Source organism: Helicoverpa armigera, chromosome 16 (genome assembly GCF_030705265.1).
Source record: "Helicoverpa armigera isolate CAAS_96S chromosome 16, ASM3070526v1, whole genome shotgun sequence".
NCBI classification, from domain to species: Eukaryota; Metazoa; Arthropoda; class Insecta; order Lepidoptera; family Noctuidae; genus Helicoverpa; species Helicoverpa armigera.
This window is the reverse complement of record NC_087135.1, coordinates 2,768,231-2,793,610: the sequence shown is the minus strand read 5'-3', so window position 1 is coordinate 2,793,610 and position 25,380 is coordinate 2,768,231. Positions and strand designations below refer to the sequence as shown.

General features: G+C 35.5%; 1 protein-coding gene and 1 non-coding gene across 2 annotated transcripts; one reads left to right on the top strand and one right to left on the bottom strand.

Moving 5' to 3' along the window:
- The first annotated feature begins 2,163 nt into the window (after positions 1–2,163).
- On the top strand, positions 2,164–22,636 carry LOC110369861 (uncharacterized). Its single transcript, XM_049844112.2, has 8 exons — positions 2,164–2,431; positions 12,458–12,668; positions 19,641–20,003; positions 20,154–20,339; positions 20,508–20,629; positions 21,405–21,575; positions 21,893–22,063; positions 22,286–22,636. Exons 1-8 carry the CDS (start codon positions 2,234–2,236, stop codon positions 22,574–22,576), a joined length of 1,713 nt encoding a protein of 570 aa, XP_049700069.2. The 5' UTR covers positions 2,164–2,233; the 3' UTR covers positions 22,577–22,636.
- Positions 16,354–16,493, bottom strand: LOC126055479 (U4 spliceosomal RNA). Its single transcript, XR_007511466.1, has one exon. It is a non-coding gene; the product is annotated as a U4 spliceosomal RNA (small nuclear RNA).
- Positions 22,637–25,380: the final 2,744 nt, after the last annotated feature.

The following is a 25,380-nucleotide window of genomic DNA, read 5'->3' as shown; positions in this document are numbered from 1 at the left end:
TACGCGTACCTACTTGAAGGGGCAAAAAACAATTTCATTAACGAATTGACCAACCAAATGAAATGATAGGAATTAACTCACTGAAATCACTCTTGAAAACAAAAACATTAGAACTTTGTTTGTGTTCATTTACTGTTTTGTTAATGCCTTGCCTTGAAAATGTGTTAACCACACTGCATTGTAGTTTTGTGCGTAAAGAAAATTTCTAAGTTCAAACCTTATAATAACACTAACTTCCACCAGCGGTTTCACACGCGTCCCGTGGGAGGAACTGCTATGCGCATCCGGATAATCCTTTACCCTTCTCCAATTAATGCGCTATCTAACACTGACAGTTTTGTTTTTAATCGGACCTTTAGTTCCTGAGAGTAGCTCGGTCAAGATAACAAACTCTTCAGCTTTATAATATTAGGATAGAAATACCTTAATAAATAATGTCCTATGAATAGGTACGATGGCCTTGTAGATGTTCTATTTTATCATCGTGCATCGAACTTTGAGCTTTCACGAACTATTTTCATCCTCCTTGTTTTAATATCGGATAGTCTAGTACATTCTCTGTGGTGGGTGTGTCATAGACAAATGGGTGTGTTTTTGTCGTGATCAGAAACTGAGAACGATGATCGGACAACTGCAAAAAGTTTGAATGCATTGGTAAATCCGATCGTTAGTGGCTTGCTACATCCTTAAATTAGATGGCAATTGAAGGCTCGGGTTATTAGGTATTTAAAAGAAGTTTAAGCCTTTCCTTGTACTTTTGGTGAAAACTGCTCAAGCATTTTTATAAATAGATAGGTGTTTGATAGCTTATAGTTAGGTAGGTAATGCAGTCTTGGGAATACCCAGTATCTATAAACTTATCTTCTAGTCGTTAACAATATCACATTTACTTCCTTAAAAATTTACTGCTGAGGTTAACGATATTTTGAACAGTTTCCTTCATTCACACTAAACCAGCTGCAACGTAAAATCTTTAGTGGCCGTTCTCTTAAACAGACATTATCTGGACACTTTCAAAGGGCAATGCCTGAGATTCTTTGGAGAAATCAAACCTGTTTGGCTGGACTGGACGCGAAGTGTTATTCTGTAGTAAACTACAATATTGAGTAATCTTTGGTACTTAGGTAGGTATATGGATCAGATTCTCGTTGCGATTGGATAAATCGCTTATTTGCAAAATGATTTTTTAAATGAAGATGAGCAGAGAATAGAGAGAGATTAGAAGAGATAAAGTGTCACCTACCTGCCTACTGGGTAAGTAAGGGAAGGGATACTTACTTGGGTCACTTGCGTTGAATAAAATGCATGCAATGGGTATTGTGTCTCAGTAGACGGCAATGTACGTTAACGTGCATATTGATAATCTCTTTTTAATTGAGAATACAATTTGGAATAAGTAATGATAGATGGGACTTTGGATCCTCGACCTAGATCTTGACCTGCGTTACAAGTTGGAAGTTGGTATAGCAATGCGTCAACACTCAACAGATTTTTGTTTCCTTTAGCTGTTCCGACACAGCCTTCAAAGTCGATGGAGTGACTTCTCTTCCTATTTAAGTAGGTCGTTATGTGTACCTAGGACATAGCAAAGTTCAAAGTCTATTGGTATTTATCAACTACTCGGTCAGACTGAATGTTAGCCTGGGTGATATTTACATAATATATTTTCCTGTAAAACTGAACTTTGTACTGAGCCTATATTTCCTTGTTCGTTCGCGATTTTTTTATGTTTCGTGTTCAAACAGCTACTGAATATTAATAGATTGGCAAACTATCATACATTATTAAAATAGGAAATAGGTAGCTAGGTAACTACAGAACCGGTAGGTAAATAAAATGAAATAAAATCTTAAATGACCTACATATATTTTAGTACTGTTTGTGTACCTATGTCTACAACTTATTTCAGATTTAAATTAGCGTGTCCTATTTAAATATGCGTCAAAAAATAATAAGCATGCATTTACCTGGGTACATCACTTAAAATATAATGTATCTAGGTAAATAGGTAGTACCTACTTACCTTTAACTATTTAGCAATCTGTAAAATACGTACTTAATCACAATAAACTTCTATTTACCTACTCCGTAAAACATTGCAGCAGCTGCGATAAATGGACAAATTATCAAGTTCAAAGTTTTCGTTTATTAACTCGCAGCGTTTAGTTTGCAATCAGTCGCAAACCGACCCCCGACAGTCGTTCACTCGCCGCCGACAAAATCGCGCGCAAACATGCACAATATGGCGCGAAAACTCCTCTTACGAGAAATTAAAAACTTAAAATGGCAAAGGAAATTGTCAACCAGTGCAGTGTTCAGGAAAGATGATTTTATCATAAAATCGACTGTTCCTGATATTGTTGTGCCCAAAACTAGGTTTATTGACCGTTTGTGGGAAGAGTCTGCTGGATATAAGAATCAGGTTGCACTAGTAAGTATTTTGCTCTATTTATTTATTTGGCTTTTCACCAAGTTTCCTTGATCATGAAAAAAAGCTACTTAAAAAAAGGATTTTATAGTGATGTGCCACATTATTTTTTAGTCGATTAATTTTACAATTTTATATTGCATTTTGTTATCAAACACCTTGAGTGTGGATTGTAAAAATCTTAACGTTATCGCGGGAAATGTTAGCACATAAAACACGGGTACTAAAATAAAGATGAAAACTTCGCAATTGGACTTTGGACTCAAAAATTCGGACTGCGTATTTACAATTCATTTGGCGGGAACAAAATATCTTACTCATCAATTTACTCGCCAATTGAGTTGAACTACATAGGTATTTGGTCCGCTTTGGTATTTGTACTAGTTACGTTACGCATGATTGTTTTATTATTTAACAGCCGTTGGTTATTGTACCTAGGTTTGACAGTGGTTTCAATTGGTGTAGCTTCAATTAGAGTTTACCTGCCTTTTTTGGTTTACGAAAATCCTGAGACTTTCCGCATACATACATAAAAATATGGTAATTTTACCTACCTATAGTTTTTGTAAACCGCAGATCTCACTCACGCATTGCAGGATCGCACCTGCCTACATGCAGTACCTAGCTATATTTACAAAATAAGTAATTATTCCAGTTCTATGGACAAAACTGGCTGCAGATTTAATTTTTAAATATGATAAGTTTCTAGGGAAGATTCCAATAATCCTGATATTTCAAAATATTCGGCCGCAATTCTGAGGACAGTCTAAAAATCCTAAGATCTCAGGCCAAATTATGAGATACATGTAGAAAATTACGAGCAATCACTGAAAAAAATACAAATCTGAATTTAAAGAACTTTGAATGGGATTAGGTAATTTAATTTCTTACTCAGGCCTATTAAATCAAATCTTGGTAAAGTTAAGTCCCCTGTCCCCTTATTTCAGCATTGTTAAGATTGTAGGTTTTTATTGTTATTCAAACAATAACATAGACCAAATTGTTATTGCTCTAGTTTCATCATCATCATCTCAGCCATAGGACGTCCACTGCTGAACATAGGCCTCCCCCTTTGATCTCCACAGATACCTGTTGGAAGCGACCTCCCATACAGCCATTTTTGGTCGCAGATATGATAAAGATGTAACAAGTCGTAACAGTTTCGTAACAGGTACGACACAACGTGACTGTGTAGGGATTAGCTTTTATGTGTTGTAACGGTTCAGTAAAAATGTGACGGAAACTAGATTCAGTAACTTTGTGTGGTCGCTGTTTCGATACTTTACAGCTTAATTTGTAACGACACATTTTAGAAACTTTGCGTTTGGTTTGTAACCAGTGTGCAATGTTGACACAATTGTGTTGTAACAGGGTAGTAACATGTGTAGTCGATGTTCCAGAACACTTTAACCTAACTTGCATATATAAAAACATGACGAGAGCCAGTTATTCTCAAACTGTCTATGTTTTCTGCCGTTATCAACCATTTAATGAAATTTCAAATGAGTAAACAACCAAAAACCTTACGTAAATTCCGATGGACTTCAACTTTTTACAGAAGAGTTAAAGAAATAAGTACGTCCCAAAATATCTTAAGTAATTGTATTCGTACGAGTACATGTAGGTTTTTTTTTATTATAATAAAAAAAATTTCATGATGTTGCATTGTTGCTAGGGCAAATTGACGGATACCCATTTTATTGAACTTAAAACTTATTATTTTCTAGGCCATTTAAAGGAAAACAGTACGGAATTTCGTACCGAGGAGCTTAGGCGCTCTGCCCACGGAGCAACTTAAGTTGAGGAAACTATCAACATTTTAAAAGTTTCTTGTAAAAAGTTGATAGTTGCTATAACGTTTACGATTGCCGCAATTTTATGGCAATCTGTGAGCAACTTTCGTAGCCGAGTTGCTAAATCTACGCAGCGATCAGCGTTCAGTGTGACAGTGGATATCGAAGAAGCAGCATTTGCTCTCATTTTATTACGTCGTCGCCGTCGACGGCCCCAACAAAGACGGAATAATATTTAACAGTTGCTAGTTGCGGCAATTAGGAACTATCTTAGTCATCGATTACAGCAACTGAAAACTGTTGACGATTACCGGAACTCGAAACTCGAGTTGCTATGTGTGCGCGGTTCAATTGAAATATATGTAAACAGCTAGTTGCCAGTTGCCAGTTGCTCCAATAGTTGCTCCGTGGGCAAAGCGCCTTATTGGTATAGTCCCTACCCTAGTGCCAAGGTTTCAACTTTCGAGCTCCAAATCTCTGTTTTTTCTTTTTCTCGGCCAAAACAAGACGTCTTCGTCTTTAACCCAAGTACCTACTCGGTACAAGCGATATTAATTCTGATGAGCCTTCTTATTTAGAACAATGCAAAAAGGCATCTTGATAAAAACTTTGGAAAACACTGTAACCAAATGTTAAGAGAAACCATCTTAAAAATCTAGTAATTTTGTAACAATTTACCGTAACATGTCGACACGTGTCGACACATTATCGTAACTTTGTGACTAGTTGCGACGAGCATATTTTTCATAACAAACATCAAAAATGTTTTTTCATAATTCATTATTTATGAATTTTATGAGTAAATCTTGCTAAAATAATTTGTATTAGGATTAAAATATTTGATATTGTATTTAAATGGAAGCTTTTGAGCACTCGATGTGCATCATTTTATATTTTTATTTTATTTAACAAAAGTTTTTCTTTCGCCAGAATTATTAAAACATGATATTACGGTGGCGCGTTGGAAATATCAACATATTCAACGAAATTACACAGTAAACTTTTTTTCCCAATAAGATTTGAGCATTATAAATCATATTAATTAATGAAAACTAAAACTTTGTTTACTTCATTATCATTATCATACTTCAACCATCATTTTGTGATTTCTTGTATTTTGTATTATTTCGTCGTGTCACTCACGCACGAGCCAACGAAATTGATCGAACGAATGAATGATTGAATGATTAGTGCGAACTCTGGTTAAAATACGGTAACAATGTTACGACACGGCGACGTAAATTAGAAACCAAATGTTACTTGTTTATTGTGTCGAGATCTTCCCCATTTTTAGTTGCAGCGACGGCGCTAACACGGAACGTCGACGAGATTATGTTTCGAGATAGATCAGTGTCGACGCTAAGTGTCGAAACGGTTACGTTTATGTTCGCAAAAATGGTTATATGGGCTGCATCCAGCGTCTTCCGGCGACCTTTATAAGGTCGTCTGTCCACCTCGTTGGTGGACGTCCTACGCTGCGCTTGCTAGTCCGTGGTCTCCACTCCAGCACTTTTCGGCCCCATCTGCCATCTGCTCTGCGAGCAATATGGCCTGCCCATTGCCACTTCAACTTGCTAATCCGGTGGGCTATATCGGTCACTTTGGTTCGTCTACGGATCTCCTCGTTTCGGATTCGATCACGTAGAGAAACACCGAGCATAGCCCTCTCCATAGCTCGTTGAGCGACTTTGAGCTTTGAGATGAGGCCGATAGTGAGAGACCACGTTTCGGTGCCGTAAGTCATCACTGGTAACACACATTGGTTGAATTGCTCTAGTTTATTATTGGAAAAACTCATTTTCATTATAATAAGGCAAGTTTGCTTATACGCTGACCGCATAGCGACCGCAGAGTCCTCGATACATTTTTCATTATTTATGTAGATACCTAGGTAATGTTAAATGTTTATAAATAAGGAATTAGTTTATTATTTAAGTATAGTAACTAGGCGACTAAAAAAAAGTTTAAGACGCTGATTTTTATCTCAAGACATTAATTTCGCATAAGTAGTACTTACCAAAATTTTAAGACAAAAAAAATGTCTTATGTCTTATGCACAGTTAATCCTTAATGTAATTATTTAAAAACCAAAAATCTGGCCTCAACAAGGCCAAGTTCACCAGTTTGTTGGAATTGAGACCCGTTTGCGTTTACATTTTTAAATGCGTTTGACACAAAAAATATTTTCGGAAAAAATTAAATCGTTAAAAATACTTAGATTTTGGCTTGAAGTGGAATATGATAACTACCTAGGTACAAAGTTCTTACAAAGCAAAAACCCATTTTACCAAAAAAGTTATGATAAAGTAGGTACCTAATGATAACATTTATTTTAAGGAAAATAGTTAAAACAAACTGTAGACTTTGAGCTCTGGCAGATAAAAAACTACAAATAGGTACCTAGGTATTCTTTATTATCTTAAAACAGGTTTACAAAAAGATTTCGAAGTGTCAAAGTCCAAAAAATATAACTAAGTAGGTATCATTTTTGTAACACTAGCTATCTGTCAGTTACAAAAACTACTGACATTTGCCTACCTATTTTAAGCTGATAGTAAAAATATGTTGCCAATTTTTTAAACATATTTTATTATGTACCTAGGTATACTTACTTATTAAGTATTGCTCAAGGTCCCTGTCCATTAAAGTTAGACTTATAGATTATTATTATATACCTATACCTATACTTACTTAGAAACAAACACATGTAGGTTTGTTATGACTATCTCTTTTAATTGTTTAGAATTCAATTTATCTCTTTATGTTATCGTTATTTATATTAACACAGAACCACTATACATATACATATTAGTACAGGATTTTTGAGATCTTACATTTTTAGGTACGAAACAATGCATTTCTGGTATCAGTGTATTTTTTGACTTTAGACAGTTTTCTACCTCAACCGACAAATTTTTGAGTCCTAAAGGTCAAGAATGTATTTTTCCTCACAATGCCCAATTTGGTTAATAGTCATTGAGTAACCTATTAAAACAATAACGTTTATTAGGGTTAGGGCTGCCATCCGTCCGGGTTTCCCCGGATTTGTCCTCGTTTGGAGGCCGTCCGGGGGCCGTCCGGGCGGGGTTTCAAGAAGTGTCCGGGGAAAACCCGGACACTTTTCATGTAAGGAAGCACCTCATTGAATTTAAGTATAATGTTAATAGTAAATGGATTATAAATTAGGTATTTTTTTGTTTAAAAAAAATCGTACTCGTTCGGGGGAAAAATGCGATTTACGCCAAATGTCCGGGTTTTTTAAATGTTTGTCCGGGTTTGGCAAAATTCGAGACGGCAGCCCTAATTAGGGTTATCGACATCAACTCTATTGTTTTTTAATTAAGATTTAAATTACACTGTGAATGTCAACGCATTTTATTAATTTATTCATTTTATAAAAAAAATGGACACTTATTTTCCGGATTAAAATTGGTAATTCTTAGATCATACAGTCCAGCACTATTCTCAACATAAGCCCAGATTACTTAATAGTTAGGTACTTCATAAACATAAGTATGACATTAAAAAGAAAAAAAATAGATACCTATTCGTACACAAAGTCCGTACCAACCTTATTGATGTCACCTATTAACCGCCGAATTTTTCGCCTAGTCTAGACACAACGCTAGAAGATCAAAACTTTAAATATATTCTGGACTTTGAACCGGATAGCAATAAAGTTTAAAATAAAACAACAGCTGTTCTGATCCAGACTTTGATCTGATTGGTTTATTTCTCATATACAAAGACGTAATATCTCCACTAACGGCCATTCCCTCCCATTAGCTAACTAGAGATAGAATTTTGTCATTAGCTCCTTACAAATAACGTCTAATTCTTATCCCAAACAACAGATAGATAGAATATTAAAACGGCCGTAAGTGCACCTATTTCCATAAATCTCGAATCTCACTCTTCATTACTGGTCATGATCTTATAATTGAATGGGTATTTAGAGCAAATGGTTCAATGAACTGAAAGCGGTACGCGTTTATACAATGTTTGATTACAGTCTTCAGATAGCAACAGTATTGTACTACATGTAATAGATATGAGAAATGCCTTCTAAGTATTTAAGTCATATTTTTCTAACTAGCTTAAGATCACTTCTTTTTTTTCAGTTAATTTTTCCAGTCAATATTGTTTAGTCTCCTTCCTTTTTGTTAAAAGGTCTTCGTCTTTTCTTGGAAATTTGGTACTTACCTAAACCAATTTCGTACTATAGTTTACGTCTGAAGCTGAAAACTTGCACTATTTATAACACTCATACTTAGGTACAGCCCTTGAGGTAAGTTTTAATTCATTCATCCAACACATTATTTCATTCAATAATTTTCATATAATGATTAGTTCGATAAAAGACGAGCCCTTGTCTAATTCAGCAAATGATACTGCATCGAATCGTATCCACGGTCGCCATTGACGTAAAACGTTAAAATAGATATTTTGAACCAATTTGCGAGATTTGCGCGTGGTTCAAACCAAGGTTTTTGTCCTTACCTACTATATATGCTGAAGTCAGTTAGTCACGGTAAAATTGCTGAAACAGTGGACAAGTAAAGCCTAGTTGAATTTGATACGGTCTTTTTGTAGGTTCTCCGGAGACTGTTTATCCGGATACAAAATGTAGAAATACCGTTGAATGCAGATAAGTAAATAGTACATAAGGATACACAGATTTGCCCAGGTAACTGGGTTGAGGAGGTCAGGCATTCGGTAGACTAGAAGCCGTCCCCAGCAAAGTTGGGAAAAGGCTCCGGATGAGTTAAGATATACAGGTTAACAAGCTTACCGGTCAATGGTCTTTTCTTTAGAGGCAGAAGTAGTTTTACGTAAAACAATAAGCTCTTTTACTGATTAAATAATAACAACTATTGTTCTGTTACTGATAGTACAGTATATTAAGGACTTTATATCCTTATCACAACTTATTTCCTGTTAGATATTTGATGTCGGCTTTTATTTCTAAGGAAAACTGAATTCCGATGTGATCAGTGGTTAAAGTAGGTAGAGTATAAATAGTAGGTCCAGTATAAATAGGTTTTTTTACGGGAAATCATCAAATGACCCCTCCCGCTATGGGTGCAGCGTGAGGGAGTGTCAAACTCTTACTGACTAAAACCCATCATATTCCTTCTTAAGCCCTTTATGTACCAGGGCCGCGGTGACTCTTTCGAAAAATCCCTGAGCCCCGTAGTATCGGTATCGGTAGGACTTACTTCGGAATTCGGAAATGACTATAATACTACATTAACATCTAGAGGTAAATAGTCAAATGACCCATGGCCGTGAATAATAATGAGATTTGTCAATATTGATCGACCTCTATGTTAGAAAACCTCGGAAGTTGCTTCAAGTTAATGAATAGGCATAGTGACATAATATTATAATGATTGTAAATGATAGTTGTGATCATTTATCAATACTAGATAATGCATAACCTTTTTCAAATAAATTACATTAAAATCTAAACAGTACAACATTTTCTGAGCATTTATGCAAATAATACCGCACTTAACATAAAATAATGGTTGAAAACTTCAATGACTATATTGCCATTGAAATACACAGACTCTGACTTAATAACCAGTTTAAAGAAAACTAGTTTGACTAAATATGTTCTGTTTGTTTTAAGGTCAGTAAGATCCTTTAAAGACATACATTATGAAGGCTTTTGACGTGCTAATTATTATACAGATAATACTTATTATTTGCAAGCTATTTTGACCTGTATGACATTATTTTAAAGTCAAAATCTGACTGAACGTTCAATTAACATTACAGCTTTGTTATTTTGATTTTGATAAACGAGCATGGAGGTCTTTTAAACCGGCAGTTATCAGGTGTATCACATTGTCTTCCTTCACACACATCGTCTACATACACCAGTCAGATCCATTTTAAGGCATTATAATCTTTCCACTTCACCTTCATCGACTCTTACCTTCTTCGTATTCCTAGATTATCCTGCTATTAGATATCGTTTTCCTTGCCTACGTCGTACTGGGAGTTGACATCCCTCCCCAAAATCAAGAATTGTTTATTCTTATATAGGTAACTCTTTTCAAACGTAAACAAAAAATAGTTCTCAAATAATTCACCAACAGCCTCCTAAATGCTTTTGCCAAGAAAATGTGTGATGGCTAGGTTTTTGTTGTTTGTTTTTGTAACCATCTTTAATCCTACATGCTCCACGTGTATGTCAATTGATACTCATTAAGGTTCTATGAGGTATTTTGGCTAAACAAATTGGAACTGTCAACAATCAACGACTCTGATTTATGATGTCAACATACTTATTGTGCACTAACCTACAATAGACTTTGGTCGACACGGTCAAGGATTTCTAGTACAATGTTTTGTTTTTAATTTGAATGGCTCCAATGTCCAATGATTTGAATGAATTTCGGCAAAAAGTTTGAGCAATGACCTGTATTAGGACATAGGTAATGACAGAATAGTAAATGATTATAAATTAGTGGGTGAATCAATCAAATTAATGGTAGCTCCACATATTCGATGAACTCGCAAATGTTTGTATGAAACATGCTCATTGAACGTACACTTAGTGCGCATGTACTCACTTTACAGCTAGCATGCCGAATTAATAAGAAGTGTTGGTCTTTCTAAACTATGAATCAACGCAAGTGTCAACGAGTCTGTTATTACTTTTTGTAGGTCTAAGACCTTTGAACGTTCATGAGGAAGTGGATTTCGGGTCCCCTCGTCATGTAGTGTCCCCTTGTTAGCGTGAGAATTTAGGCAACTGCTCATAGTTCCCAAAGGTGAATGGTCCAATGGTACAACGAATAAGAGGGCCTTAAGTGTAGATTAGCTTCAACAAATCAGAAAGAGATTAGTTTTGACAGATCAAGACTGAACAGAAGCAGTGTAGAATACTGTTCCTGATCTAGAAACAGTTTGCAACATCGTAAACAATTCCATAGGTCCGCTTACTGAATCATCTAAAGAGTTAATTAGCTTCCGATATGAAGAGATATGTTTATCTAGGTTGCACACTCCAGACGATTAATTGCACTTTGTCACGCTATCAAGAGATTATATTGAATGTCAATAGCTGGTGGCTAAGGTGATCATTGAGCAATTATCATAATGCTATGAATAGAAACAGGATTCATACGTGATTATGATGTTTGTGATTTTCCTTTGACCTTTCTCGGTTTAGATTTTGTCCAGAATAGTATTTGAAGTTGATTGGACTTTGCCCAATTTAGCGTTGATTGAGATAATAATACGTTTTACTAGAAGAACTCGTTTAAGAGATTAGGTAAAACACTCGCTCGGGGAAGTACCTACCACACTACCAACTTTCCATAACGCATCATTGATCCAAGCATAATTACCGTTACGGTAGATATTGTAAAATTCAATTTTGTTTGGAACAAGTTACTCGTGATTTGTACGCTGTCTCTGAATGGTCTATTAAGTATTCTGTGGTAGACCTGTCGATTACATAGTGGATCCAAAAGACTGAATCATTAGTTTTGGCACTAATACTGTCTACAATAATAGCTCGAATCATTGTCTAAACAATATCGTATTAACAAAGTATTGTTCGATGCAATCATCGGCGCCGGCGCAGTTTGTTATTTCACTGGTTATGTCACTTTCTTCCTTGTATTCATGACATAACTAGCCTGTAGTTTCTTTACCCTTCGTTATTGTTGAAGAAAAAAAAAATCAGGACAGTCGTGGAAAGGTCATGTTCCCCATGGTGGTGAATACATTGCCCTTCATGCGTTACTGAACCTTGACAAAAATCCTCTAGAATTATCTAAAATTAAATAGACTTATCTTATTATCATGTAAATGGACTTATCTTCATAATTAGCTCATCATAATGACTTGAGAGATTTGCTAAAGTTAAGTGTCTTCAATGTATACCTCGATATAGTAATGACCCTGGTTGTGCCTTAAATATATCCTCCATCTTGTGAAAAATATCATGCCCTATACTCACTTCATCAGAACTCTTCTGATCTCTCTCCGGTCGTGTCGGACGTGCCATCCCATCGGGTTATGAGAGGGAACAGAGAGAAGGAATAGGGAGTGCACCTACGTGTCAGCGCAAATGCTCGTGCACTATAATATGTCCTGCGCAGCTGGCTGATCTCCTTAAAATAAACAGCCGCTGTGGCCGACCGAAATCGGCCGTGGACGCCATTATTATTTCATCAGAAATCAGTAATTAAATCCATCCTTTTCCTTCTTCCAGGAAAGTGCAGAAACTAAGAAGACCTACACATACTCCCAATTAGAAAAGAATACATCGGCTTTCGCGACTTCTTTGATCAAGAAGTTCGGTTTGAAGCCAGGAGATGTCGTAGCTGTGATGTTACCAAACTGCCCCGAATTTCCCGTAGTGGCCTTCGGGAGTCTACAAGCAGGATGCGTGCTGACAACTGTCAACCCTATTTACAAGGAGTGTGAGTATATTTTGGCTTGTTATTGATTTAAGAGGGGAAGAACTGGATTTCTTTTGTGAATTACTTCTTATTGACGTGGTAAGAATAAGAATATGGATATATTTTTTGGACAGTAGCAATAGTTACTCGTCGGCCAATGTTTTTTTTTATAATTTCATGCAGAAATGTAACTTCCAGTAATGAAGAACATGCAAATGACACAATGTAAATAACATAGGTGATGAATGATGAATGAATTAACATAACAGAACACAATTACATACATACCTACTTAACATTGGAGAATTTCTGTCGAATGTTATAAATGCAAGTTGTCATAAATGTCATACTTTCTTTCTATCTACATTAATTGATATTGTTCATCAGGACAACCCAATCCTATGATAGTAGTGGACCGTGGACTAGGAGTGGGTGATACAAAACGTATATAGATATTGAATCTATATATTGGTGCAATATCTAAAATCCGATATCGGCTTAATCTGAATCTATATATCGGGCGAAACACTATATTGCTCCAAAACGTATCCGAGGGCGAGTATGAGCTTGTCGTACGTATCGTATTAAACCGATTTACCGAATAAAGACCGAGTATACACGATGTGACACGATCTCTAGTCTCTACACCGACGAAATAACTTAGCAGCCGGCCGAGAGGGGCGCGTGATTAATAAAACCAACGTAGAACGTAGCTTAATAATCCGTAGGTACTATTCTGAACCTTATGTCAAATGCAATAAGTCTGTTTGAAGAATTGTTTTAGTATTTTGGCAAGATTGTTAAAGGAATTTCAACTTTCTTTTAAAGTAATAATGATGCATATTACATTACATAATTTGCAAGGATTTATTAACTTCGCGCATGACGCTTGTTGTCCTCTGGCCTTGAACTAGAAAGCAAAGAAATTTTAAAATTCTATTTTTTAGTTTCGTGCTAGCAATTATTGAGTGAGCGCATTATTGTTGTTCCTCATTATTACTTACTTACGATTTGATTTTCTGTTAATTTGTGTTAGTTTAGTATTTAAAATAGTTTAATTTCTTAACTTGAGTATTAATGTGTGTAGGTATTAAGGTGTAAATAAAATTTAAGTGTAAAATTAGAGTAGGTTAGGTACTTATATTGAAACATTTTGTGACTCGTGTTAAAACTATTTTTAAAAATGTCTCGTATAAATTCGAGTATTTTATGGGACTATTTTGACAAAACAAATTTAGTGGACAAAAAAGCCAAATGTCGTGTTTGTGGTGACAGTTATAGTTATAAAGGTACGACAGGCAATCTAAAGGCACATTTAAAAAGCATTTAGATGCATATACGAGAGTTGCTACCGGGCAGCAAGATATTACGACTTTCCAAACTGCCTCAGCAAGTCAGATTATTGCCGCAGATTCATCTGCAACACCGTCAACATCGGCTACAATAACTACGTTAGCAAACCCAATCGCCTCAACTTCAACAGCAGCGAATCCAACAGTTTCACCCCCACGTCACGTAAGACAACAAGGTATAGAAAGATATGGCGCCACTAAAAAAATATCAGGTGACTTGAAAAGAAAGATCGACAATGATGTACTAGACTTATTCATAGATAGTTATCACCCTTTACATTAGTAGAGGAACGAGCTTTTAAAAAGTTATGCGCTGGATCCCTGGCTATCAACTCCCGACTAGAAAAACTATTTCTAACGTCATGATTCCTGCCTTGTACAATAAAACGAAGAAACTTTAAAAACGACATTGGGTAGCATTGAACATTTGTGTCTTACAGCTGACTTATGGACGTCAAGAGCCAATGAATCGTATTTGGCTGTTACCGGTCATTTTATCACGGAGGAGTTCGAGCTAAAGACCATCTTGCTGGACTGTTCTAATTTCGAAGATTCTCATACGAGTGAAAACATTCAGAGTGTGTTAAATGATGTAATGAGTAAATATGAATTAACATTAAACAAAATTAATTTTATAGTAACTGATAATGCGGCCAATATTCAAAGAGCGGTTACTAACATCGGTTGGAAGCATTATGGATGCTATGGACACACGCTTAATTTGATTTTACAGAATGCCATTACAAGAGAGCAGACTCTACAGTCCGTATTAGATAAAGTAAAAAATTGTGCGCTTTTTAAAAACAGTACCGCCTTAGAGAAATTATTAAAAGCACAAACTAATGATCAGCCAAACTGCGTACCAAAACGTTTGATTCAAGAAGTTCCGACGCGCTGGAACTCCAGCTTTCACATGATACGGCGCTTCGTGGAACTGGAACATTGCATTAGGTCTACAGTTGCAGTCATCAGAAAAGACCTTCCCATTATTACCAACGAAGAGTGGTTGCTACTTGCCGAAGTCACAAAAATATTGAAACCGTTCGAGGACGCGACAGAATCGATGAGCGGCGAAAAGTATATGACTGGTAGTTCAGTCATAGTCATGACACGGTGTCTAATATCATCATGTGATAAACTCCTGGACGAAGAATTCTGTGATGTATCTAAAGAGCTAATTTACACTTTAAGGACAGGACTAATAACCAGATTCTCCAATCTTGAAAGAAGTGGAACATTTTCGGTATGTACATTTTTAGATCCTCGATACAAACTGGCTGTCTTTTCTGACGAAAATGAAATTATAAATACTAAGAAACGAGTCCAGGACTTAGTAAGTGGTATTATAGCGCAGGAGAGAGCGCGAGAAGAGGCACCCGTCTCGGCATCTGAGGACCACAATGCTGATAAGTTTTCACCATGGACAATTTTAAACGAAATAGTGGGAAAAAAGCAAAATGTCGGGACACCGGTGTCAAAAGCCATTAAAGAAATAGATGGCTATTTGAATGACGACCTGTTGCCAGTTTTCACAGGAACTACGTGGAACTGCCCTCTCGAATGGTGGCGCAAACATAAGTTTACATATCCATACTTGGCGAAACTATTAAAAAGATATGGAAACATCATGGCGACGTCAGTTCCATGCGAGAGGATCTTTAGCAAAACGGGACTAATTATAAATGATCGTCGCACTCGGCTGACAACATCAAAAGTAAACCAGCTCGTATCTTTGAACGTAAATCTAGATGAAAACAGATTTAAATAAATGCTGAACAAACAACGTAAATAGTTGAAAATGTAAAAGACAATGTAAATAGTGTAAATATAAAAGTTTGTATATATCATCAAATGAACTGTTAAATACGCCTGCATTATTTTATCGTTCGGCACCTACATTTAGGTATAATTTATTATAAAACTTTTCATAACAGACAATAATGCAGCCAGTCCTAAGCCTGGTAAAAGTATGAAGGACAGTTCATTGATGATGACGATTGTATGTTTTCTCTAACTACGTAATAGGCTTTTTCATCACGTGAAATTAGTGATGTTTAAACTTCAGCTAAGTATCTAGACAAAACCGTTGTTTGTAATTTAGCTCCTTAGAGATACATCGTATTACGATATTTACAATATCGCATGCCTAGGTGGTTCTCACTCACAATACGCTTTATGGAATGATACAACATCATGAGACGGATTACGCGTATCTGTTAATATATAGTTTCAGAAAATATATAGTTTCGAAATCCGATATCAAATATCAATATATAGTTTCGATTTGATATTGTGAAAAAGCTATATTACCCACTCCTACCGTGGACGTTTCATTATTTTTCAGAGTTTATTGGGCTTTTGACAGCCGCTCAAAAATTGCCATCGCGGACGGTATTTCACGTCCACACGGCGGGGTATTGGTAAAGTTTTCAACTAGCAATAATCGCACCTCGGATTAACCTCATTGGTTACGATATTGCCTCTGCGCAAAGTTAATCTAGGGAACATTTGAGCGAGGGTCATCAAACCGATGTAACGAAACCATAGCGCGATCTAACTCGATCCCAACGCCATCTATCGAGGCGTGGTGTAAACTTATTCGTGTACTTGTGTTGTTCTTTTCATACAGTTTTGAGTTATCCTTTAATAAGCAATTTGTAGAATATAATATTTTTACCTAGATAAATTTTGTATAAATCATTAAAACAGGTTTGAGTAACTTATTTGTAACATTTAACCTTTAAAATGTTAAAGTATGGTACAAAGGTTGGTCGTATCTGGCTAAGATAATGATACCTATACCTAATAATAGATATGCCATATGCCAGGTGCATAAGAATCACTTATAAAAATGCATAATCATAATAACATAGCAAAAATCGGTTTACGATGTCTTAAAATTTCGGCGTTATTTGATCGAGCGATTAGTAAGTCACTGCTATATGTTTTTCTTTTGTTTATCTTTGATGAGATCACCTTTATGACAGTCTTATTGTAAAATGTCGCCAAATTAATCCTTGAAAAACCGCGTAAAATATCCATTTAGCCTTTATGAAAATTCTAAGTAGATTCATACAAGTCCATAAACAGTTTTTCATGCAAACTAACTGTGGTGAGCTCAAAAAGCGAAGCAAAAAAGTATTTGATAGTTTCAAAAAAATACAAAAAGTCAATATTTATATTCAGGTAATCAGCTACGGTACAAATTTTACATGAAATAGGTACACATGAAAAATGATTCTCACACCACAAAACAGAGCTCGATTTACCAAACAAGCGAGTTATCTTCTTATCCTTACCCGTTAAATTATTTTTGAGATAACAATGAAAATACTTATATTCTTTCTTTTAGCTTTAGTTCCGTGTTTGTTTGGTCTAAACGCACCCCTTTTGTTGCTGTATGTACTGGATTAGTTCTCGGTTTTTGCAGTAATAAAGTACTTATTTATTATCTATACTGCAGCGCAATAAGTACACAAACACATAAGGTATCTAAGCAAAATTTTGCAATTCATGCAGATAAAGAACATAGCGTGTTTATTTTACTTAGATAGGCAAAGAAAAAATTTTATATTCACGTAAATATGTTTAGTTCTTATGTGCGTAGGTAAATATTTTTAAACATAATTGTGCTGAAAGAAAGGCCTCGAACTTTGTATTTACAATAAAGAAATCAAATATTGAAGCATTCTTCAACATAAATAGGGTCGTTTAGGTCTTATGTATCCTCTTCACTGACTTGTTGAGTTAATAGTTAATAGACTTTGTCATCTAGAATTTAACGACTTTATTTGAGGTGGTAAATCATGAAATAACACCTCGCCGTGAGTTCAGTGTCAGACTTTTACTGACTAAAACCCACCATGTTCCTGCTTGAGCCATCTGTCTATCAGAGCTGCGGTAATTCTATTAACCAATCCCGCAGCCCGGCAATCACCAAATTCAACAGCTTATCAGTTTCTGCTTTCTTACTTACCTATCAACTTATCATGAATTTATTTCTAATGATATCTAATAAATATGCAGGACCACAACATGGGTATTACGATAAGCAAGTCATAAATATATCATTTGATATCTTTAGAAGTTGATAGATATTTAGGTAGTCCGTAGTCATCGTTAGAGCTGAGGAATGTGTTTTTCTGCTGGCTAAATAGGTATTAACTTTACTGCTGGATAGTTGATAAGTTACCTACAAAGGCAGGAGAGCTGAATAATTAGGTAGTTGAAACTGACCAAAAAGTATAAATTGTTGAGGAAAGCAGGAATGAGAATATTTATGATAAAATGATTCTACTTATGCCAAAGAATATTCATTAGTATAATTTGTCATTTGAGATATTCAAAAAGAAATTAACTGTCGTTAGAGATATGTATGATAAATAAATTGCATATGTTGTTGGTATGTAGTAAGTCCTAGTAGTATGGTTGTTGTACAACATATGTTCTTTCAAAAAGGTTCCTCCCGTCTGTACCATAGGACTTAATTCAGTATTCAAAATAAGCGACGTCTCATGGCGCTAAAGATAATTAAATACTTTCGCCACAGAAAGATGACGATAAAATAAAAAGAGATCAAACTCCACATTGATAACTATCACATACTTAAGTCTTGCCCCTAAGATAAGATTATTTTCTTTATTATCTCAGACATTTATTGCACATTATGAAAAATTCGCTGTCGTATGACACCAGGGACTGATAACAGTTGGCAAAGCCTAACAAAACGAATTGATAAGAATTGTCATGTCATTACCCTATTGTGAAACAACTGTTATTGAGATAGCGCGGCTCGTTTACACTTTTTTTTAATTTCTAACTTGCTTTTCTAGTAATAAAATATAATAAAAGGAATAAGGATATAAGGTTGCCTATTCTAGAAATTAAAATGAGTAGATACTAAACAGGATTTTGATATAATCGTATCTGCAATTTGCAATGACTTTCAAAATATATAGCAAAATAAAGTAAAAGCTTTTGCTGACAGGCCTAAAGGGATTAAAGATAAAGATAAAATGTGCATGGCTCATATAAATTAATGCTGATTTAGAATTAGAAGGCTTGATAAAAGAGCATAATAAAAATAAATGCTCAATGTACAAGAATGCCAGATGGTGATAAAATCATGCATACGGTGGTGATATTTCCTTGAAAGTAATGATCATAAATTAGGATGTAGATAAATTTACAAAGGTAATAAATAGATTTAAAGCTGTTCTCGTGATAGATTGACATCATTGTACGATAAAGTAATATCGGAACTTTGGGTGTGGTTATAGCAATCACACCTACTGTAGGTAAGGTATTTAAACCTGACCTAGGTTTAACTAGGACTGTGGAAAGACTCGTTGTTACTCATTCATAATTAAGTTAAGGTTAACCACAAATTAATTAAGTCAATAGCGGTCCGTTAGAACTAAGAGTGAATATGTTTTCTACAGTCGTTATTACCTACTATTTTCATTTGAAACAATTTAACTAAATAACTACTAAAGTTTACCAAAAAATCAAAGGCTCAATTTATTCATAAAACAATTGGCAGTTAGCAACAATGGCTTTCTGTTGAAATGTTTTTTCAGATATTCAAATTAACTTCAGGCTATTTACATATCTTCTTATACATATTCTTCCATTGTTACAGTCGAACTCGCCCATCAAGTAAGCATCACGGAACCAAAAGTCTTCGTCACATTACCAGAATGCTACGATACAGTAACAAAATCTTTAAACGCAGCTAAAATCAAAGCCAAAATAATCCTAGTAGACAGTCCCAACAAACCAGTTCCAGATGGTGTCTCAAGATATACAGAAGTAGCTGAATCTGGTGAAGCTGATTACAAACTACTGGATAAAATAGAAAGGAAAGGAAATGATATTGCTTGCATACCATTTTCAAGTGGTACTACCGGATTGCCTAAAGGCGTTGAGATAACTTATGATAATATATTGGCTGGAATGGAGATAATGTCTCAGAAAGAGAACTCTTTCCCGACCCTCGCAAATGGTAAGATTTTGAGCCATCTTATGTCACCTAACCGTTCGGTCTATAGAAAGTCTTTGATTCCCGTGCAAAATATAACTTAGTTGTTGCATATATTTTCTTAGTGAGTGTGTATTTTTAGTGTATTGTCATAAAAATAAAATCTTTTTCCAGATAATTACCAAGATATTCTCCCAGCGTTCCTACCATTCTTCCACATTTACGGTCTCGTCATTGGTCTGCTTGGGCATCTATCTAAAGGCTGCAAATTGGTTACTATGTCCAAGTTCTCTGCTAGCATGTACCTGGACATCTTGAAGACACAAAAGACTACCTTGCTTTATATCGTTCCCCCTGTTGGTAAGCACATTTTCTCCATTTTACTTTTATTTTCTTCTAATTTGTTAGATAGTATCGCATTTACTTTTTTATCAATAAAAAAATTGTGATCTTCTAGACGAAACCTCGTCACATTTGTTGCTGCACAAGCTGCATCACCTAACAATAAAATTGTTTTTGCCTTTTCAGCGATTCTCTTGGGCAAACATCCAGACGTGAATGAAGGGCATTACCGTCATGTAAGGCATATCATCTGTGGCGCTGCACCTTTGGCTGCATCTGATGTTGAAGCTATTTTACAGAAGAGTAAAGTAAGTTCACTAACAATTATAATATTTTTATCAAGACGTAAGTCAGGTGCTTATGTAAGACAAAAAATAAAAGTATTAACTTGGACGGAAGGTTGAGAAAAAATCTCAAAATATTTTAAGCAAACACTTTTTGACTTTACTTTTTTATTCACATTATGCTTCAACGCAATCCCCTTTCCCGCTTTTGTAAATTGTTTTATAAAACTATACACTATCTTTTAGAACCTTACCTACCATCATACACAAAGTCTTAAAGCATCAAATTTTATATTCTCTGTCAATCATATTTTGTAGCTACAAATGCTACATCTAATTGCTTGTTAAAGGAAACCACGTCATAAATACCAAATAGGTACGCTCTTGTCCCAGATATTTAAATCAAGAGCCATCAACTTTAACTATGAAGACATGCTCGTTACTATAATAAGATAGGGCAATGGGTACGTCCTTGTCCTAAAGGCCATGTCATAATAGGTCTGATATGGCAAATGACATGTTATTAAAAGGAAGTTTTGCAAGATTAATAGTTTCTTGTCCATAATTATAATGGTTTCCTTGGTAGTACTGCATTTTGAGACGAGATATTGTTAGGGATGAGTATTCAATTCTTTTCATCTGCATGTCGATGTACCACTCTAATGAGATGAGATCCCTATTTTTATTTATAGAACTGTCTTATTCAGTTATGGTGCAATGCAAGAAAAATAGCTTTTCCAAACCAAATCCTAATATCTTTTACTAAAGACTTGTAATTTTAATGTTTTCTCACTTCCAGCGAGCCATCGAGTTCAATCAAGGCTTCGGTATGACAGAAACCACGTCACTGGCTACATCCACCTTCAAGGGCACTAAGAATGTAGACTTCAACGCTTGTGGAGTACCCATGGCTAATGTTGAGCTGAAGTTTGCTGATCCAATCACTGGTGAAGCCGTGCCAATTGGACAGGTAAAACTGACTTGTAGTAAAATTATAGAAGGAAAGACTAGTATGTAAATAAATGTATGTAAAAATCTCGTTATTACCTTAAGTAAGGCATTTTCTGAGAATTTTAAAATTGTTCCGGACACGTACTTTCTTCTTACTGCTGATCCTACAAAAGGACCGGTAAAAATGGACACTACCACTCCCAAAGAAGCAGTATCTTTCTTAAAATATTTTTTTATGGACCCATATTTTTGGGAAAACGATTTTGGGTAGATGGGAACCCAAAATCTTTAACTTTTATAATTTCACAGGTAATTTAAAATTTATATTTCTTCTAGTCGGGCGAAATGTACATCAGGAGTCCTACAATAATGAAGGGTTACCACAAGAACCCTAAAGCTACCGAGGAGTCTATGACCAAGGACGGTTTCTTCAAGACCGGTGACTTGGGCTACTACAAGCCTGGCTCCGGCCTTTACATTACTGATAGGATTAAGGAATTAATTAAGGTTAGTTTAAGCATTTCTGTCTATCAGTCAGTTCAGCAAACTTATTGAACCTGCAATTATTTTGCTATTGTTACAACAGGTTTCCATTTTCGAGTTTGGATACTCCTAAATTAATGAAAAATAATAAAAAAAAAAAAAAAAAAGAGTTTGGATCCTCTATTTGAACATTTACATTTCTAGAAGACTAGATCTCACAATCATTTATAACATCTTTCTTTTCAGGTAAAAGGAATGCAAGTCGCACCAGCGGAATTAGAAAGCCTCTTAAGATCTCATCCAGCGGTACAAGACGCGGCCGTTATAGGCGTTCCTCACCAATTCTATGGCGAAGCTCCTAAAGCCTTCATCATCAGGAAGAATGGCTTGAAGATCACTGAAGAGGAACTTCAAGACTTTGTAGCCAGTAAAGTAGCGGTATACAAGAAGATAGAAGAAGTGATGTTTGTTGATGACATTCCTAAAACAGCGTCGGGCAAGATTTTGAGGAAAGAATTGAAGAAAATGTACGCGTAATAGTGAGAAAACAAATGCTAGCGGCTCTTCGTAGGTAGGATTTAGATAACGTGATTAGCAGATAGAGTTGTTATTTCAAATACACTTTGGAGAGATCTATGGAAGTTTCAATACTGAGACTGAGTTCGCTTTGGTATAAGATTTTGATGCGGAACTTTGAGAAATTCCTTTCATGAGAAGTTATCTTTCTCCTATGACTATACAAAATCTTGGGTGATTTCTTCTAAGGAAAAAATCACTTAGCATGACCGAAGTGAATTGAAGAGACTGCGTAAGGAGAATTAAAATCAATCCTTTTATATACGAAGAGTTAGCATTGCTGTTACTTAGGTTTAACCAAATGGGACGTTGTTAAGAAATTGTTGAATAGTTTTGTATAGTTTTTAATATTAAGGGGCCGTCGAAATATTGTAAATTACTTCTGATACCTTCCTATGTAGTTTAGTACCTAAGTTTAGAAGGGTGATAAAAAACTGATTATTTTGTTATTTAACACGATTTCTCGATGGCCTCATCTTGTACATAATTTAATTTACTCTAGTGTAGGTTTGTAGTTAAGAGAAAAAAAAATATACATAATTGGATGTATCATATATTCTATTGAACAGATTAATTTCCGTCAATAAAGGATTTAATTAATCTCTGGTAACTTGCAAAAAAAACTTGAATAAAATTCTTGTTACCTTGTTCCATTAGTCAAAAAGTTCCTGAAAAGCTGTGCTATATTTGTTTAAAAACATAATTATCTGAAATTGTGCCTTATGTATGTTTAAAGAAAGTATGTTATCAATATTGATAATATGGGTAGGTGCAAAGTAATTTTAAGCTAATTGTTTTTATATAACTGTAGTTTAAAATAAATAAAATATTTTTTTAATAATCCGTGTTTTTTTTACTACACAATTTAATCCTCAAGATTTGGATGTCATCGTCGAGGTACCTAAGCCTCTAGAAGTGTATTCAACACAGTTGTGTTATTAAGGCGAGGAAGTGGTCAACAATAATTCCATAACCGGCACGCGCATCTAAGGCGCCAAAAGGGGTCGGAGCGTTTGAGCGGGGCGAGGATAACAATACGCGCGCTAGCTTATAACTAAAAGTCGTAAGCGACAAAATGGTTTTGTAATTTTAATATTTAGAAATGATAATTTAATAAAAATTCCTACTACAATTTTAAAGAGTATGTATATACTCAACTACTAAAAAAGTTAAGAGGCTTAAATCGGTCCCGTTTGCCCATAATATGTGAATCTCTTTTTAAAAAGAGGTATGTTTGATATATTTTTCTCTGTTATAAAAGTTACCTAATCATGTTTCTACAACTAACAAAATAAGGTTTATATCATGAACTTTCAGGTAACCAAGTTGTATTTTGATCCGTTTTGTATTTACTGAGAAAAATTGACATCCTTGGCGCCAAAAATTCCAATTCGTCCTCTTAAGTGCAAGCTATCTTAACAAAAATTTTCGGAATTTTCAAATCGCATCTACAAAGCTGCAGCTTTCGACCTTAAGGGTCAATTCCCACTGAAAGAGCAGCGGCCGGCAGCGGCCGGCAGCGGCCGTAATTGCAAGGGATTGAGCGCGAGCGCGGCGCCGCACCGCGCCGCTCTCGTACATTTTCCGTGCTCTTACGGCCGCTGCTCTTTCAGTGGGAATTGAGCCTTACACTATTTAAAGAACATAAGGTAAACTACAAAGTCTAAACAGGTTTTAACATACTAAGACTAAGCTAATAATATAAAGTGATGTTTTGTATGTACTTCTTAGTCAGCAGCCTTGACATTGATACCGATTAACTAGGTATACATTAATAGAAACCGGAGGTTCAAACCGAGCAGATAACTGGAAGGGTAGGTATGTACCTACAATAAAAAATAATGAGGTGATTTGCGTTCCGTCGAACTTTGACCAGAACTATTGACGTCAGAGATAAACGTGAGGCGGTTAATGGCCGGTGTTAAAGCACATTTCGGCGATAACTATATTTTGTCAAAACAAAAACAAAATCTAAGCGTTGAGACAATGAGTCGTGCAGCGCCATCTAGTAGTCTGTTTGAGAAACTCTCTTTCAAGCTTCTGAGATGCAAAACTAGATGGCGCTAGTAGCCGGTATAAAAATGTAAATTGAAATTCAAATTGGTGTTCCTAAGATTAGCGAGTTCAGTTGTTTTTAAAACATTTTGATAAGTCTTGCGTTAAGACTTATCATTCGTTGGCTGGATGATCATCAGGTGAAAACCGGTTCATTGTGATAGGTTTTCAATTGTTTCTGTTTTTATCGAAGTACAAACGTCATTACCTAACAGCATGTCATAATGTTCGTAAACAATTTGTAAACATCACGGAGTATTAACAAATGGAGTACTGAAGATGTATGCGACCCACCTAACAAGACATCTTGTGTTTGATTGTATTTAGGTATCTACCTAATTAGGTAGATCTAGGCTAGGTAGGTCAAGTAACAGTTAATTAACTGTTACTTGAAAGTTTATTTACTGAAGGAATGTCATTCCCCAAAGAGAGTTAGCTAACTCAGGGGACCCTTAGGACCGAAGCTTGATGGGGCTGCTAGGCTGAAAATGAAGGGCTTCAGGGAACATGGTACCTACGTTTTAGTCAATAACAGACTGACTCTCAAACTGTGCCCACAGCGGGAGATTATTTGATGAACCTCCTTTCTCACCAAAAAATGCCATCTTAAATCTTTTTACATATTGGGACATAGATATAAATTCAATACGAATTTAATCTTTTATCGAACGCTAATAACAGTGAAATTGAGTCCTCCATTTCTTCATCAT